Genomic DNA, 17,605 nt, shown 5'->3' on the forward strand with positions numbered 1-17,605 from the left:
ACACTTGCATTCTTGGGGGCCCTTGGTGTGTGGGGGTAACTGCACCCCTTCGTCAAGTGCAGGGGCACCTGGAGGTGCTTCTGCCCCGACAGCCCCCCACATAGGCGCTCCGGCACCTCTGAGCTCCTAAGGGCCCTAGAGGAGCTCCTCAACGCATCCGCAACCTTCCATGACCGCTTCCATCACGATGCGGATCGCCACCTGCCTGACACAAGAGGCTTGAAGCGCCCGGCGTAAGAACCCGAAGCAAGCCCAGGGAATGACGGCACCGCCCCTCAACCTCCTAGGTCCGCCCCTTCCGCCCCCTGGGGCGGGGCTAAGCGCGGCTTCCCCCGGAAGTCCGGAACCGAGCCGAAAATTAAGCCCAGCTGGGCGCTGCTCCTTCCTCCTACGGCGCGCGACTGCGTTCTTCTCTGCCGCGCCCCAATTTGGATGTTCACTCCCGACTCTTACGAGGTACTGAGTCCCCACCCCATTTCCCCAGCCCAATTTCAGCTGCAAATTACTGCAGAACCTGAAGCCAGGAAAGGAACCTATTTGCCGCCCCGGTCTGCCCCTCTCCGGACCCGGCGAGGCCCAGGTGAGGTTCTCGCCCGCTTTCCAGCCTCACCTTCCACACTCCCCTGCCCCTCCCCCGGGGTTCCTCCGCCGCCCGACCATGGCCCAGAAGCCGAAGGTAGACCCCCACGTCGGCCGGCTGGGATACCTGCAGGCGCTGGTCACGGAATTCCAGGAGACCGAGAGCCAAGGTGAGAGCGGCAGGGTGGGGAGCAGGGTACCGGGCAGGGAGGGATCCGGCCGCGATCGCCGCCCCGGACCTGGCTCCAGTGCCGCTTTTCCACTGCAGACGCCAAGGAGCAAGTACTGGCCAACCTCGCCAACTTCGCCTATGACCCCAGTAACTACCAGTATCTGCGGCAGCTGCAGGTCCTGGATTTATTCCTCGATTCACTGTCGGAGGAGAATGAGACCCTGGTGGAGTTTGCTATTGGTAAGGATGGGGCCGCTCTCCTAGATGCCTGATGGGCTGTAATGAGATAATGAGTTAGAAGTGAGTTGTTGGGAAAGGAATCTCTTAGGCAGTCCCTCAGCTACGAAGGCAGACTTCCGCGATGTCTGTGCCGCCTCCGCGGTTCACACGTCGTGCAGGTCACAGCTCGCTTGAATCAGGTTTGGAACTCCCAGGACCGCCTCTGCCTGTCTAGCTTCCCTCCCGCTTAGAGGTGAGATCAAAAATGAGGGAATGGATTGAAGCCCCATTGGAGGGAAAAAATTGAGTGCCCTTTTTAAACATCTTTGACTTAATGTTTTACCATCGGGACTTCCCTGGAGGTCCAGTGGTTAAGACTCCGTGCTTCCACTGCAGGGGGCACGGGTTCAATCCCTGGTTGGGGAACTAAGATCCCACATGCCGTGGGGCACAGCCAAAAAAAGTTTTACCATCAAGAGAAGTAGCGGTGACTTGGAATGGCTTGTGACTCCTGTAGTTGTTACGGTCTAAGACCTACTGAATTATTCACTGGACAGATATTTATTGGGCGTATATTGTGCGAGCAAGGTACTGTTCTAGATGTTGGAGAGATGGCGAACAAGTTGGGCAAAGGGTCTTTGCCCTCAAGGAATTTACATTCTAGTAGTGGGAGACAGCTGGTTGACAAACAAGAAGGCTGAGGCTCTGAAGAAAATAAACAAGGTGATGAGAGAGAGCAAGGGGAGGGAGGGGCTACTTCTGGTTTGGCCATCATGGGAAGGCACAGCGTGGGCAAAGACTCTAGAGCAGGAGGAGCCAGAAGGAACACTGATGTGGCACCATTGTGATGAGTGAAGCAGAGAGTGGTACTAAATGAGGTTATAGAGAGCTCACGGCACCAGAGTTTACAGGGATTCAGGTCTCGGCATTGGGAAAGAGTTTGGAGTTTATTCTGAAGGCAAACCAACATTGTGTTTTCAGCATGCATCTTTTAAAAAGAACATTTCTCTACATAGTGAAAGGAATCTTATCTACATAGAGAATGAACTTAATAATTCCATTATCACCAAATACCCAGTTAGGCAAACTTCTCTAATAGTTCCCAAAAGGACATTTTGTTGTTGTTGTTTTGTATAAACCAGGATCCAGTCCAGGATTCATGCACTTAATCTGGTTCTTATGTTCCTTAGATCTCAATCTCTCTCTTTTTAAATAAACTTTGTATTTTAGAACAGTTTTAGAAAAATTGCAAAGATAATACAGAGTTCCCATATATGCCACACCTAGTTTCCTTATTGTTAACATCTTACATTAGTATGGTACATTTGTTACAATTAATAAACCAATATTGATGCATTATTATTAACTCAGGTCCATACTTTATTCAGATTTGTTTAGTTTTTCCCTAATAATCCTTTTACTGCTCCAGGATTCCATCCAAGATACTGTGTTACATTTAGTTGTCATGTCTCTTTAGGCTCCTCTGGGCTGTGCCAGTTTCTTAGACTTTCCCTTTTTTTTGGATGACCTTGGCAGTTTTGAGGAGTACTGGTCAGGTATTTTGTACGTTCTCCCTCAGTTGGGATTTGTCTGATATTTTTCTCATGATTAGACTGGGATATGGGTTTTGGGGAGGATGACCACAGAGGTAAATGGTAAAAGGCCATTTTCATTTACATCATATCAAGGGTATATGCTATCAGCATGACTTATCACTGTTGATATTAACCTTGATCACCTGGATGAAGTAGTGTTTGTCAGGTTTCTCCACTATAAAGTCACTCTTTATTTATTTATTTATTTATTGGCCACACCTTGTGGCATGTGGGATCTTAGTTCCCTGACCAGGGATTGAACCCGTGCCCCCTGCATTGGAAGCGTGGAGTCTTAACCACTGGACCGCCAGGGAAGTCCCTGAAGTTACTCTTTATCCTCCCTCCCCCATTTCCATATGGTGCTCTTTGGAAGGAAATCACAACATCAATTATCTTATATCTCTTTTAATCATTAATAGACTCTTTTTTTCTTTTTTCCTAACACTAATTGTTGAAGGATCCAGACCAGTTCTGCAGAATGTCTCACCTTCTGAATTGTCTGGTTGCCTCTTTATGGTGTCATTTCGTTTGTTCCTGTAACTGCTTTATTTCCTGTAACTTAGAAATTAGATTGAAAACTTTTCTAGAATCAAGTAACATACTTTTTTTTTTTTTTTCCTGAATACATCCTGGGCAAATGCGATTTAAATTTTTGAAAGACCATCCAGGTCTGCCTCTAATTTGTGGTATCTGGGACTCCTCTTACTACGACAGGCCTCACACATGTGTGGACATCCCAGCTTCATTCACAGCCCCACAGACACTTCATTCACAGCCCCACAGACTCCTGGTGGCCCCTCATTGGACTTAGGCGTGTACACACAAACAGTGGGGTTCACCCCTGGGAGTCAGGATGCAGGAAAGAGGCCCATGCAGCTGGGGGAGCAGGTTTAGGAACTGGAGCTCTGGGTATGGGGGAAGGGGGATGGGCTTTGGGCAGGCTTCCTGGACTCTTCAGCCTATGGAGAGGGCCAGAGTGAGGCCCTCGGAACCTGGGCTGGGGGCAGGAGCCCCGGTTGCCCAGGTCTCAGAGTGGGAATAGCTCATGTCTCTGCCCCTCTGGAAGATTTTTTTTTTTTAATTTATTTTTTATTTATTTTTGGCTGTGTTGGGTCTTCGTTTCTGTGCGAGGGCTTTCTCTAGTTGCGGCAAGCGGGGGCCACTCTTCATCGCGGTGCGCGGGCCTTTCACTATCGCGGCCTCTCTTGCTGCGGAGCACAGGCTCCAGACGCGCAGGCTCAGTAGTTGTGGCTCACGGGCCTAGTTGCTCCGCGGCATGTGGGATCTTCCCAGACCAGGGCTCGAACCCGTGTCCCCTGCATTGGCAGGCAGATTCTCAACCACTGCGCCACCAGGGAAGCCCTGGAAGATTATTATGCTGAATAAATATCGTGAAAAATTGGTCACTTTAAGATTTTCTCCAGTGTTAGTCCTCCATCTCCTCCCTCTTTGGAACTCTGCTCACAGCTTCTGCCACCTGAGTGGTGACAGTGACCCCTGCAGAAGCCCGTGGCTAGACCTCCACCTGAGAGTGATACAGCTCCTTCAACTCAAGCTCTTGACTCTGGAGAAAACTTTGCTGAAAAGAGCAGTCACCCAAGGCGAGTTTTTACAGGATCAGGAAGCTACTTTCCCAAGGCAGGAACACTCTTGAGTTCCTGGCCCACTGAACTGGGAGCTTTGCCAGAGACCAGGGCTGGCCCTGGGTTCTTGCCCTCCTGGCCAGCTTCCCAGAGTGGGTGACCAAGCCCTGGACCTGGAGTCCACGGTCCCCACTTCTCCGCTTCGTAGCCAGTCTTTGTGGATGAGTCCTGTCCCTTCTCTGAGCCTCATTTCCTCGCCTGAGCCTTGTTTGCCTCGCAGGACTGTTGTGGGGAGCAGAGCATGTGCGCGTGTCTGCGTCTCCGTGACGGTGTCAATACTTTGTCTAGAATTGTTGGTATCATCACCAGTTTTACTTTTCACAGCCACTGTTTCCTTCTCTTTTTCTTCTTCTTCCCAACGTCCCCAATCCAACAGCTTTCTTAGCATTGAATCCCTCCATGGGATCCTCTGGAGGCTAAAATTCTCTTGTATTTATTGTGCATAACTTAAAAGGAAAGTCCCAGTGGTGCTTAGAAGCCTATTTTGTTACTCTTGCTGTTTCCTTTTCTGATAATGTCTGTGGTGCTAAATGGGAAACACTGTCAGTGCTTATTTTGTGCTGGGCTTTGTAGCTTTGAATCTTTTATCTCTGGTGGCAGGTCTGAGATGGTGATCTCCATGAGATCAGAGTGCCTTGCTTATCTTTGTTATGCTCTTGAATGTTATGCTCTTGAATGCTCAGGCCTTTTGGCCTGGGACGAGGATGGGGCTGGGGAATGTGTGCAGAGTCCTGGCCATGACTTGGTGCTGCAGCCCTGAGCGCGTTTGGTTCTGGAATAACTGCTGGGTTAGATTGCCCGTGGCCATGGTTCGGCAGAACCAAAACCAATGTTGGTTTGTTGGCAAGGAATATAGGGAGTTTGGTAAGAGTGGGGCTTTGGGGTCAGGCAGGCCTGGGTTCAAGTCCTCACTCCCCGACTTAACTCTGGGCACGTGATTTCCCTTCTCCCATCATCGGTCAGGTGGGGCAGGATCAGTACCTGCCTCACAGAGTTGTTGAGAGAATTAAATGAGATAAAGTGCCTGCAGCTGCAAGGTCCCCTAGGTATCCGGACCCCTTTGAGGATAAACAGTTCCCGAGTCTCCCAGAGAGGTGAGGTAGGATGGGATAGTGTCTTGTCACCCATCTGTTCCAGGGATTCGGTCCTTCTGGAAAAACATCATTGAATGATAGGAAAAGGTATGAAAGTTGATCTTTAGCCTCACAGTGGGTGTCCGGGCAGTAGGAGGAGGAAGTACCACTGGGAGACAGGCACTGGTCGGGCCAGAGCCACCCTCGTTTGAGTGGGTGAATTATCAGGAACCAGATAAAAAGCCAGGATCTCAGTAAATACTTGAATGAGCGAGAGAATTCAGAGCTCACGTCCCAAATAAAAACTCTGGCAGGCTTTGGCATTAATTTGGGAGTGTTGGACTGAAGCACCATTGGTTGATTCTCTGGTGTCTTATATGCTGTGTGTGCACACCTGCACCATTCTAGATGGTGTATGGAGATGTAAAGGAACCAGGAGATAATTCTCTGCTTCCATGAAAACTGGCTGAATCCTAGTATATCACGGAATACTCAGCAGTTTTGTTACTACAACAGAATGCAAGTAGGTGGCCTCCCACGATTCAGGTTAAATCGCTTTCCTGTGTTCTATTTCCTGCAATACCGGTAGCTGCCACCAGATGGTGGTGGTGTACTGAAAAAGGCTGGTAGATGAATCCTGAGCCGCCTCTCTTTGGAAAATAGGATTTAGTAAAATTGAAGATAGGCATGCCGCGTGACCCAGCAGTTACAATCATAGGGTTAGGTACATGCACGTCCAGACACATATGCAAAAGTGTCACCAGCAGTATTGTCTGTAACAGTCCTAAACTGGAAACTGTCAACAGTGGAATGAATTATCAATATTGTGGATATTCATACTGCTTAGCAAGGTAAATGAACAATCTACAGCTCCTTGCAATTATCTTGCAAACATAACGTTAAGCAAATGATGCTAGACACATAATAATGTGTACAGTGTGATTCCATTTCTGTAAAGTCCAAAAAGAGGCAGAACTGAATTATAGTATTTAGGGGTGTGTGTGTAGTAAAATTTTTTTTATTACAAATTAAAAAGGTCCTGCTTATTAATTTAAAATTATTTTACTGCATTGTTACAAGTCAGGAAGAGGTTCACCTCTGAGAGGGGGAGAGAACTGAATCAGGAAAGAACGTGCAGAGGCTTGTGGACTGATGACTGTTTCAGTCTTTGACCTCGTGCTGGTTCCATGGGCACTTGCTTTCTCACTGTTAAACCCTACCTGTATTTGCCAGCCCTTTCTCTGTGTGTGGGTTGAAGATATGCCCTGTGCCAGCCTCCGGGGCTATAAACGGGTGCATGCTTGGTCCATATCTACTGTGTGCCAGGGAGGGGTCTTACATTATTTAATTCTCTCTTCCCGTTTTACTGATAACGAAACCTAGGCTTAGAGAGATGGAGTTGCTTGCTCTGCTCACCTGAGTCCCCTGGGGCATTCCTGGGATTCTAGCTAGATCTGCCCACCACAGAGCCCTCGCTCCATCCTCCGTACTCTCGGGTTCCCGTGTACCTCCTTCTCTCACTGGTCATTTAGTGTCCTGGGGTCACACGTCTTTCTGCTTAAAAAGAAATTCCTCAGCCATCCACTTGTTACAGGAGAGAGGTGAATTCAAGGTCCTCACCCCACTGCTCCCTTCCACACCAGCTGGAAAGGCTGGCTCCAGGCCCCTCCGCCCTCCCTCCCCGACTGGCAGAGACCAGTCCCCCTTCCTCTCAGTTCTAGGCACAAGCAGGGAGTACGTGTGTATTTTATTAATTTATGTGAATACATAATTGATTCACATGGTACAGAATTCAAAAGGGTAGGTAATAAACAGTAACTCAGTCTGTAGCCTTTTCTGGAGGCATCCACTGTTACTAGTTTCTTGTGTATCCTCCCAGAGATATTTTAGGGATTGATAAACAAGTATGTGTATATTTGTTTGTATACTATGTATACCTTTTTGCATATCCTATACATGTTGTAGTATACTGTATCTATAGTCTGCTTTTTTTTTTTTTTTTTTTTAAACTTAGCACCATGTCTTGGCACACCTGCAGTATCAGCCCGTAAAGAGCTGCCTGATGCTTTGTAAATGCTGCATGACGTCCACTGCATGAAGGGACTAACATTTAGCCGGCCCCTGAGGGTGGCCATTTAGGTTGTTTCCATTTTGCTCTCATGAGCAGTGTGACAGTGGGTACCCTTATTTGTATGTCATTTCTCACTTGTGGGAGTGTACCTGTAGGATAAAATTTTAGAACTGAAATATAGGTCAGAAGTGCGAAAAGCCATGATTTTTTAAAATTTAATTTGTTTTTTTTTAACTTATACAAAACATATCTGTTTAAGTCAAAACTGTATTACCAGTGTGGTCTCACTACCATTCCTGTCCCTTCCACCCTGTTCACCCTTCACATGGAACCAGCAAATGTGAGCATATACATATATGTATATTTGTCTCCTATCTTCTTACATTTAAGAGTAGCTTTCTCTATTCTGTTCTGTCCCTTGAATGTCTGTCCTGAAATTTCAGAGAGAACCATTTTCAAGATACTAAAGTAAAACCCAAGAACAAATAGCCCCCAGTGAAGATTTTGACCTGGGATTGACCGCGGCCAGGCCAGTACCCTGGGGCGGGCGGGTCCTCAGATGTAACGGTCTTGAGCCACTGTCTCCAAGGACTCGCCCAGCCCTCTGAGGCGCCAGGTGCTGGCTAAGCACTTGTCAGCATGACCTCATTTAATCCCCAGGACAATACTTTGACCCTCCTGTCCCTTCCAGCACCAGTGCCCTACTTGCTTTGTGACCTGAGATCCCCTACCTGCCCTCTCTGAGCCTCCCGCTTTCTCATCCCAGACTGCACTAAGGTTTTCTCCTTTGCCTCTCCCGGGGGTTTCTGTGGCTCCCCACATCTAGAAGGGCCCTGCCTTTGCCTCTTGTTCTCTTTCTCTCTATCTTGCCAGGTCTGTCCAAAATATGTTCATCCGCCGGTCAGAACTTGTTCTCCTTTTTATCTAGAAACCAGTTTTTAAGTTGTAGCAGGATCAGCATACAGTGAAATGCACATAGCTTAAGTGTCAGTCGGATGAATTTCTAAATTCATTAAGGTATACGTACCTCAATATAACCAGCACTTAAATCAAGATACAGAATGTTTTCATCTCCCCAAAAAGGTCCCTCGTACCCTCTGCCAGTTAGTGTCTTCCACCCTGAGGTTAACCATTATTCTAACCTTTATCCCCAAGGATCAGTTTTGCCTGTTCTTGACCTTCATGTAAAAGGAATCATACAGGATATAGTGTCTGGTTGCTTTCACTCAGCATAATGTTTCTGAGATTCATCCAAATTGTTACAGTATCAGTAGTTCATGTCTTTGTATGAATAGGCTGCAATTTGTTCATCCATTCACCCGCTGATGGAGATTTGAGCTGTTTCTAGTTTGGAACCTTTATGAATAAAGCTGTTATGATAATTTTTGTACAAGTTTTCTTGTATACATAGGTACTCATTTCTCTCGGGTAGATTCCTTGTATACATATGTGCTCATTTTTCTCAGATAGATTTGGGTAGGAGTGGAATTGCTGAGTCGTAGAGTAGATGTATGTTTAACTGTGTTAGAAGCTGCCGAATAGTTTTCCACCATAATCACGACGTGTTACACTCCTCACCACCAGCATATGAGAGTTCCAGTAGTGCTCCCTCCCCGCCAACACTTAGTATCATCAGTCTTTTTTTGTTTTAGCCATTATGATAGGTGTGTAGTGGCCTTTTATTGTGGTTTTAATTTTCATTCCTCTGATAAGGAATGTTGAGCACATTTTCATACATTGACCCTTTTGTGCAGAGTTTATCGAAGTCTTTTGCTCATTTTTTTTTATTGTGTTGTTCATCTTTTGATATGTAGGAATGCTTTATATATTCTGGATATGAGTCCTCTGTCAGAATCTATGAATATTTTCTTCTTTTGCTTTTTTACTTTTTTTTTTTTTCTTCTTTGGTATGAAGAAAAGAAGTGAAGGTGGTGAAGGGAGGGCCTCTTGGGGAGAGGGACTGATTAGGGTGGTCATGGAAGGCTCTTAAGGAAGCCTCCTCATGGAAGAGGTAACATCTTTTATTTATTTATTTATTTATTTATTTATTTATTTATTTATTTATTTTTGGCTGCGTTGGGTCTTCGTTTCTGTGCAAGGGCTTTCTTTAGTTGCAGCGAGCAGGGGCCACTCGTCATCGCGGCGCGCGGGCTTCTCACTGTCGCGGCCTCTCGTTGTGGAGCACAGGCTCCAGACGCGCAGGCTCAGCAGTTGTGGCTCACGGGCCTAGCCGCTCCGTGGCATGTGGGATCTTCCCAGACCAGGGCTTGAACCCGTGTCCCCTGCATTGGCAGGCAGATTCTCAACCACTGCGCCACCAGGGAAGCCCACGGTGGCTTCTCTTGTTGCGGAGCACGGGCTCTAGGCACGCGGGCTTCAGTAGTTGTGGCACGCGGGCTCAGTAGTTGTGCCACAGCATTTCTACTTGTCCCTGCTCCTGGCTGAGACTGGCATCTGCCCATGGTAGGATTAGTTGTCCTTGTGGTTTCTGAAGGGACACCCTTTCCCATGGGAGTAGCAAAGGGCTCCCCATTTTCTGGGACTTTGGTCAAATTACTCAACAGCCTCAGCTTCTGTCCCTTAAATGAGGGTGGTGGTAACTGTTCGTGGGGTTCAGTCATGTTCCCAGCAGGTGTCCACAGAGAATCCTCAGTTGCGGGCTCCGGAAATACAGAGGTAAATCACTACCCTCTGGTGCCCAGTGATGGAGGCAGACAGCAAGTAAAGACGGTAGTCAGCAGGATGACCCCAGGTTGTGCCAAGGGCTCCACTGGGGTGAATGGGTGCTGAGGTAGACATTGGGAGGGACCTCTCCATCAGTGCCTTGAGTCCGTCTCCTGCTGCCCATCTTCCTTGGTTCAGGAACACCACTCAGCCTCTTCCATCCCTCAGAACTGCAGATGTCCAAGGTGGGCAGGGTCTCAGGGAGCCATCCCATCCAGCCTCCCAACCCTCTGCAGTGCAACCCTTTTCCCCTGCTCACTGCTTTAAAATCCTTCCAACAAATACTGGTGGAGCGCCCCCTGTGCCAGAAACCCAGGAAGTCTTGGGAATAAGCCTAGGTCTTTATTTATTTATTTATTTATTTATTTATTTATTTATTTGGCTGCGGCGGGTCTTAGTTGCGGCACGGGGGCTCTTCGTTTTCGCGTGCAGGATCTTTAGTTACGGTGTGCGGGCTCTTAGTTGCAGCATGCATGTGGGATCTAGTTCCCTGACCAGGCATCGAACCCAGGCCCCCTGCATTGGGAATGTGGAGTCTTAACCACTGGATCACCAGGGAAATCCCAAGATAGCCTAGGTCTTGACCTCATGGCACAGTACCTTCTAGTGGGGCTCAGCGGTCAGTGAGCAAGAAAATTCCACGAAGATTTCTCAAAGTTCTAAGCATATGAAGAAAATGAAACAGGGTGATGAGGGAAGTGTCTGGATGTGGCAGGGAGTGGCTAATGGGGTACTCCAGGGAACCCACACTGGCCAGGGAGCAGTGACGTGCTGGTTACTAGCAAGAGGGTGGCACCACGCAAAGATCCCAGAAGGGAGTTTGGATTTATTCCAAATGCAGTGGGAAGAAGTCCTTGGAGGCTGAATGGGTAAAATGTTTCCCTACCCAGGTATGCTAGGGAGGCGGTGGCTGTACCTACCTGGAGTAGGCGGAGATCTTTGCCAGGCCTGCCCCACTTCCCTGCACCGGTCCCCTCTTGCTGGGAAAGAGGTCCTCGTTGGGTTTTGCCGGGCGGTGGGGGGAGGTCCCCTCTTTGCTTGTTTCTAGAGATGCCGGGGAAGTGGGTGGGCTGTAACTCACTCCTGACTGGACACTCAGGACTGGTCGGCCATGTTATGCAAATGAGCTAGAAGTTCGTTCTCTACTTGGAGTAGGAACCTAAGGGTGAGGGTGCCCTGATGGCAGGAAGCTCACTCAGGACCCACGAAAATCAGCTTCCCACATCGAGTGCTTTAGGCCTGACGGGAGAGAATGAGGGGTCTGGGCATCTTACCTGAGCAGTGGTTCTTAGATCCAGAACCACGGGTCTCTCACCCTGTCCTTTTCTTTTGTCCCCCGGATTCCTACTAATAGTGATGTGGGAATGATGCTGAAATGCTTTAAACTCTCAATTATGCTGTTTCCGTAAAATGTAGGACTGCACAGCTATTAAATGATGCCATGATTGTAGATTTATTGGCATGGAGAGATGTTCACAGGACATGGTTAAATGAGAACAGCTGGCTTACAAAACAATAAGAGTATCACATTGTTATTAAATATATGTAGTCACATATTTAAAAATTGTGGGATGAAAAGCATATGTTAAATGGGTGGTAGGATTAAGATGGTTTATATTTTGACTTCTAATATTTTTGACAGCTTTATTGAGGTATAATTGACACATAATAAACTTTACATACTTAAAGAGTACAACTTGATAAGTTCTGACATATGTATACACCTGAGAAACCATCACCTTACCTATATTTCTTAATTCTTCTAAAGTGATGATACACTGTGGGTTTTGTTTATGTTTTCTACTTAAAAAAAAAAAAAAAAAAAGGAAAGCCTATCAATCATTGAGCTGGCTGAACCAAGAGGGAAAGGGATCGGTGCCCACTTCCAGAAGGTTGGGCAGTGGAGGGCAGGCAGGCCTTTCTGGAATCTTGAAAGGGAGGGCTGAAGATCAGAATAGACTTCGGATCCCTTGTCCCTGGGCCACCTTCTCAGGCCTGGACTGTCCCTGGGACTCAGTGGGCAGAGGAAAGATGGGAGGAGGCCCAGGGCTGAGGCATCCAGACTCACTTTGCTCTTCCCCAGGAGGCCTCTGCAACCTGTGCTCAGACAGGGCCAACAAGGAGCACATCCTGCAGACTGGGGGTGTCCCACTCATCATCAACTGCCTGTCCAGTCCCAACGAGGAGACCGTGCTGTCCGCCGTCACCACGATCATGTACCTGAGCTCGCCGGGCTCCGGCTCCCACCCTGAGCTGACTGCTATGCCCGTGGTCCAGTGCATGCTGCGCTTCTCCCTCTCAGCCAACGCGAGGCTCCGGAACCTGGCCCAGATCTTCCTGGAAGACTTCTGTTCCCCCAGCCAGCTGGCCGAAGCCCGCAGCTGGCGGGCTCACTCTGCCCTGGGGATCCCACTGCCAAGGACCGAGGCCCCACAGCAGCCCTGATCCAAGGAGCCCTCAGGCCGCGGCACCCGCACTGCCAGAGACAAGACCAAAATCCCGGTGGGGACTCAGGAAGTGGGAGCAGCGAAGCTCCCACTGTGCACGTTCTCCCCAAATGGTGCTTTTCCAGCCACTTTAAAGGCGAGTTTTCTCAGTGTGACAGGTGTTTACACTGTGATGAAAGGCACCAGGAGATGAGTGAGGAAGCCAGACTTGGAGACACATGGAGAAGGAAATCAAAGGGTGCCGTTGTGACAGGCTGCCGCTCTCAACCAGCTAGAGGTGAAGGTCCTGCCTCCTGGCCCACCCCGCCACCAAGCTGTCACCCTCGTGTGAGAAGCGACAGGTCCCTAGACTCAGAGGCTCTGCAGATGGTGTTTCTCCTGAGGAACAGCTGGGCCTGGGGCTTAGGAGAATTGCCTGAGCTTGAGGAAATAGGCATCATCCCTTAACAGAAGTGTCGGGAGTAATTCTGAGAAATAGAAATGAGAAGCCGTGTTGTTAAAAGTATTTCGGGCCCCTGGGAAGCTGGGGAAGTGTTGTGTCCACTGCTGTGGAGGCTGGGTACCTGTCCTGCAAGCTCTCCAGGCTGGGTGTTGGGCATGGTGGATGCTGGCCTGGAGAACTCTGTGGCCCAGGATTAACTGTTTATCCACACAGGCCTGTCAGCCAGGCACCACGTTAGGGCTTCAAAGACGAGGATGTGGTCCCTGATCTTGAGTGTCGCAGCCCAGTGACTGTTAACGTGGCCGTCAGGCATTAAGGCGGAGGCCATGAGGGTGATGACACATTAGAATACAGGCGCAAACTCTTCAGGCTGTTGTCTTTTCCCTTCACCACCCCATGGTCCCCGCCTGGAAGCCCTGGCCTGCCTTCTCTGCCATCAGGGTTAGTGAGGGGGTGGGTCCCTGTCCCTGGAAGTCTGTCTCAGGCTGGCTTCAGGGATGCAAGTAAGAGGTGCTCGAGGGAGATGGGACCAGATACTGACAGCAAGCGAATGGCTCAGAGTCTAGTGTCAGCTGCTCAGCACGGGGAAAGGGGTGTGGGCCCCCTTGGAAAGGTGGGGTTCAGGAGCAGTGGAAGGTCCTGGCCTCCCTTAAGGATGACCTCTTTTTTTTTCTTTTTTTAAATTTTATTTATTTTTGGCTGCGTTGGGTCTTTGTTGCTGCGCACGGGCTTTCTCTGGTTGCAGCGAGCCGGGGCTACTCTTCATTGCGATGCGCGGGCTTCTCATTGCAGTGGCTTCTCTTGTTGCAGAGCACGGGCTCTAGGGCGCACAGGCTTCTGTAGTTGTGGCACATGGGCTTGCGGGCTCTAGAGCACAGGCTCAGTAGTTGTGGCGCACGGGCTTAGTTGCTCTGCGGCATGTGGGATCTTCCCGGACCAGGGATCGAACCCGTGTCCCCTGCACTGGCAGGCAGATTCTTAACCACTGCGCCACCAGGGAAGCCCAAGGATGGTCTCTTACATGGCCAAGGAAAGGCAGATTCGAGAGGAATGGTTTCCAGGTGGACGTGGAGGTGGGCAGACTATGGAACTAATGGACTAAGGAGATGAGAGGGAGGGAGGCGAAGGCCTCCTCATCGGCCTCTGTCCCAGCTGCCCCCGTGGGGCTCCTGTCCCTTTGCTTCCCCCAAATAAAAGGCCTTAAGAGAGCAGTGAGCCAAAGTGTTTTATTAAAAAGGTTCCTGATTTTCCCACCATGTTTCCATGCCAGCTCTGCCAGGAGGGTTCAGGTGGCTGGCACAGTGCTGAGGGGTCATTGCCATGATGCTGCCCTGTCGCTCAGTTCTGCCCGGCTTCCCTGCTGGTCTGCCTTCCCTTCTTTCAGCTACTGTCCACAGCCACGGCCCCTCGCCTTATTCCTGGGGCAGCCCCAGGCCGGTTCGGTCCCGCTGCAGGGCTCCCCGCTTGCTGTCTATAATCTCCTTCCAGTTGTCCATCCAGGAGAGCAGCCGTCTCCGTGGGGGAGGCAGGGCCAGGTGCTGGTTGTGGCAGCAGGTGAACAAGATGTGCTCCCAGCTTGGGGTCTCCTCTTGGCCTGGGACAGGACACGGGAGAAAGGCCAGGGATACACTCTGTAATCTGGTTATTTTTACTTCCTCTCCCTAATCCCAGCAGGCTAGATGCCTGGAGGTTGCTAGGGAAAAGGGCTCCCACCTTGAATGGTGTCCTTGTCATCAATGAGCAGGTCCCCCAAGACCACCGTCTTGTCCCTCGTCAAGATAATGCGCTCCACAAACTGGGGCCCCAGGTGCTTCTCCACCCAGCGGTACTGTCAGGTGGGCATAGGTGGGTCAGTAGGGCCTGATGTGCCCCTGAATTCAGGGCTAGTGAGCAAGTAGGTGTGAGGGAGGGTCTACAGCAGCTCATGAGAGATATGGCTCCCCTCTACCCGCCCCCCCCCCCCCGACTTTCTCTGTTTTGCTGCTTTCTTTAAAAGATCAGGACTTAGGAACCTAAGTCTTCGGGTGAAGTGCTGGGGCAGCCAGCCGCACCTTCTCGTGTACACAGTTGTCATACTTCATCAGAGGGCTGGTGCAGATGAAGACCTCGGTGCTGCAGGGAGGGGGGGGCGTGGTTAGACAGGGTGGTGCCAGCCCCTGCTCCCCACCCCCCTCCCTCCCCGCCCTTCCTTACTCCTGCATGTCATTCATCTCCCGCATTGCTTCCAAGGCTCCAGGGATGGGCTCCAAGTCTAGGAAAAAGCCTGGGGCTTCATACACACTGGCCACTTTGTCCTGAAAGATAACAGTGTTCCCGTCCTGGCTCTGACCCCAGCAGACGTCTCCAGCCCCAGCGAGGACTCTCAAAGTGAGGTTCCTGGGGGACTTTGGTCCTCAAATCAGTCTCAGGTAGAGGACTTTGTCCAGGGGTAAGTACTCCCCGAGACTGTCTAGTCCCGAGGTGAACTGTGGATATTGAAGTGAGAGCTTTGTTAAACAGGAAGGTGTCACTGGACATGGAGCAGAGACAGTCCTGACCCAAGGGGAGGTCTCCCCGCTCCCGGGTGTCCTGTGGGGTCGGGGCTCCCCGCTCCAGGGCGGCCCCGCGCTGCACCCCTCCCATCGCCCCCGCCCCCCGCCACACACTCCCTACCGCCAGGTCCGGGCGCAGGGCTCGGTACTGCTCGCACGCGAGGAAGCCGCGGCGCTCCTGCAGCGGCACGTGCGGCTCCCCGGGGAAGCTTCGGCGGAAGCCCCGCAGAAGGCCGGCCTCGAAATCCGCCAGAACGCCGTCCATGTCCACCAGCACCCGCACGGGCCGCCCGCGCCGCGCAGCCAACCGCATCGCCATCGCCCGGGAGCCGCCGCGCGGAGCTGGGCGAGGCGACTGCAGCTTCCGGAGCCGTGGGGTGGGCGGGCCCGACCGCGGCTGATTTGCATGGGCGCCGGGGAGCCCCGCCCCGCGGAAGCGCGAGGCCTTCCCCCGTTTCGCGGGGGGCCGGCGTGGCGATGGCTTGGGCTGCTTTTCTGGTGTGAGGACGCACCTACGTGCACATCAGCCGCCCTCCACGCTGTAGCAGACGTCCTCGCTCACCCCGAACGTTACTCGGGGCAGAACTTCCAGGGGCCCGACAGAGGGACTATCCTAAATACTGGGAAGCGTCGTCTAACAAGGAGTCAAACCTCCTTAAACCTGAGACTCCATACCTGCTCACCTTGCTTGTGGGGACCCGGAGCAGAGCTTCCGCCCCGTCAAGGCAGCACCAACCCAAGGCCCGAATCACGGGGACTCCCAGTAACGGTCTGAAGTGAATGAATCTGCTGAAGACAGCTGGTTCGTGTGAGCAGAGCTCCTCAGAGACGAATTCATAAACCAGAGTTGGCTTGAAACATGGGAGCACCTGCTTTAAACATCCAGTTCCACCTGGAAGAGGCGATTTTCCACCAGGCTCAGGTAATCGGGGCTGTCCATTTTGTGGAACTGACAAGTCTCTAGAATCGGCAGTTCCATCCTCCTCTAGAAAATGCTGAGAATTGCTAAGTTTTGTTGACTCTCCTTTTTGTAGATTTCACGCAATTTCCTGACTACATGTAAATATATTTACCTACAAACTAGATTCAGATTTGAGTAAGTGACCCATCTTCCTGTAATTCCCCACCTCAGCACCCCAATACTTCTAAACCCAATGGAACAGAGCATTAGGAAGGGGAGCCTGGCGATCTAATTTTAAAATGCTAAAGAGGTAGAATGGACATTAGCAATAAACACCAACCCACTTAAGACACATAACTGTGTAAAAAGTCCACACTGTTAACAAAATGCTGATTCTTCTGCCATCGTCATCATTTTAAGATCATTCAACTTCATCTTCTAAACCCTAAGCTTTCTAAGTGGAGAATTCAACACCCTTAGCAAACATGTTTACATAGAATTTTCTAAGATCTGTAGTAGTACCAAAATGACTGGTAGAACACCTTTAGGCTAGGCACTTACCTTCACAGAATAAAAAACTAAAGCCAAGTTACAAGTTGTGACACAAATCAGGGACCTCTCTTGCCCAGGAGCTCCACCATTAACTGAGAGAGAAGGGTGCAGGTTCCCTCTCTCTCAAGTCATGACAGAAACCGTAACTCAGGTGATTGGTAGGGCTAACCTGTTTTAGTGAACCTGGAAAGACTGCGTAGAACAGCTGTTGATTCTCCATTTTGCAAATACTTTACACAGTAAGGGAGAAACACTTAACACCTCCACAACCTATGGTCGCCCTTATTCTTCCCAAAGAAATGCCCAGTAAGTCAGAATAGCTGGTGGTTACACACTAGGTTTGAGTCATTTCAGTCATGGGAAGGTTTTTAGAGGTGACCTCATTCAAAAGTCTTACTTTTAAGTTAGGAAACTGAGCTCCCAAATAACAAGCCCAAGGAACACAGCTGGTCAGTAGCACAGCTAGACCTAAAAAGCCCATTTACAGTGCCCAATTTGGACATTTAATATAGCATGTTGATCTGGAACTTTCTGCCTAGAACCCAATGAGCTTTCTCCCATCTTCTGTCTCCTGTATCACTTGAGAGGACTCAGATGACCCTGTCCCCTTCTATCTACGTGGACCCTTCCTTTCTTTGGGGCCTTCTTCTCTGACC

General features: G+C 50.1%; 2 protein-coding genes across 4 annotated transcripts in view; one reads left to right on the forward strand and one right to left on the reverse strand.

The window, feature by feature from the left end:
* The window catches only part of ARMC7 (armadillo repeat containing 7), a 20,329-nt gene continuing 2,724 nt past the window's right edge, over positions 1 to 17,605 (forward strand). Inside the window, exons 1-3 of one of the 3 annotated variants that reach the window (XR_009499687.1) lie at positions 1 to 749; positions 848 to 991; positions 15,300 to 16,418. Coding sequence is in view for 2 of the 3 variants with exons in the window: in XM_059908291.1 (XP_059764274.1) it covers positions 659 to 749; positions 848 to 991; positions 12,160 to 12,521 (597 nt within the window). In the remaining variant the exon portion in view is untranslated. Of the gene's footprint in view, positions 750 to 847; positions 992 to 12,159; positions 14,174 to 15,299; positions 16,419 to 17,605 lie in introns of those variants that run through there. The other 2 variants (XM_059908291.1, XM_059908293.1) reach the window with 2 other exon arrangements.
* On the reverse strand, positions 14,178 to 15,854 carry NT5C (5', 3'-nucleotidase, cytosolic). The gene is made up of 5 exons (XM_059908290.1): positions 15,618 to 15,854; positions 15,159 to 15,259; positions 15,017 to 15,077; positions 14,679 to 14,793; positions 14,178 to 14,559 (listed from the first exon to the last, which is right to left on the reverse strand). The coding sequence occupies exons 1-5, from the start codon at positions 15,813 to 15,815 to the stop codon at positions 14,378 to 14,380; spliced, it is 657 nt and encodes a 218-aa protein (XP_059764273.1). The 5' UTR covers positions 15,816 to 15,854; the 3' UTR covers positions 14,178 to 14,377.

The sequence above is a fragment of the Balaenoptera ricei genome, chromosome 20 (genome assembly GCF_028023285.1).
Source record: "Balaenoptera ricei isolate mBalRic1 chromosome 20, mBalRic1.hap2, whole genome shotgun sequence".
NCBI lineage: Eukaryota > Metazoa > Chordata > Mammalia > Artiodactyla > Balaenopteridae > Balaenoptera > Balaenoptera ricei.

What these genes read in the sequence shown, in the direction of transcription:
- NT5C (XM_059908290.1), bottom strand. Translation starts at nt 15,815, where the DNA reads ATGGCGATGCGGTTGGCTGCGCGGCGCGGGCGGCCCGTGCGGGTGCTG. An exon ending in GAGATGAATGACATGCAGGA is followed by an intron (nt 15,078 to 15,158) that starts GTAAGGAAGGGC and finishes CCCTCCCTGCAG; the next exon opens with CACCGAGGTCTTCATCTGCA. An exon ending in TGACAAGGACACCATTCAAG is followed by an intron (nt 14,560 to 14,678) that starts GTGGGAGCCCTT and finishes GTCCTGTCCCAG; the next exon opens with GCCAAGAGGAGACCCCAAGC.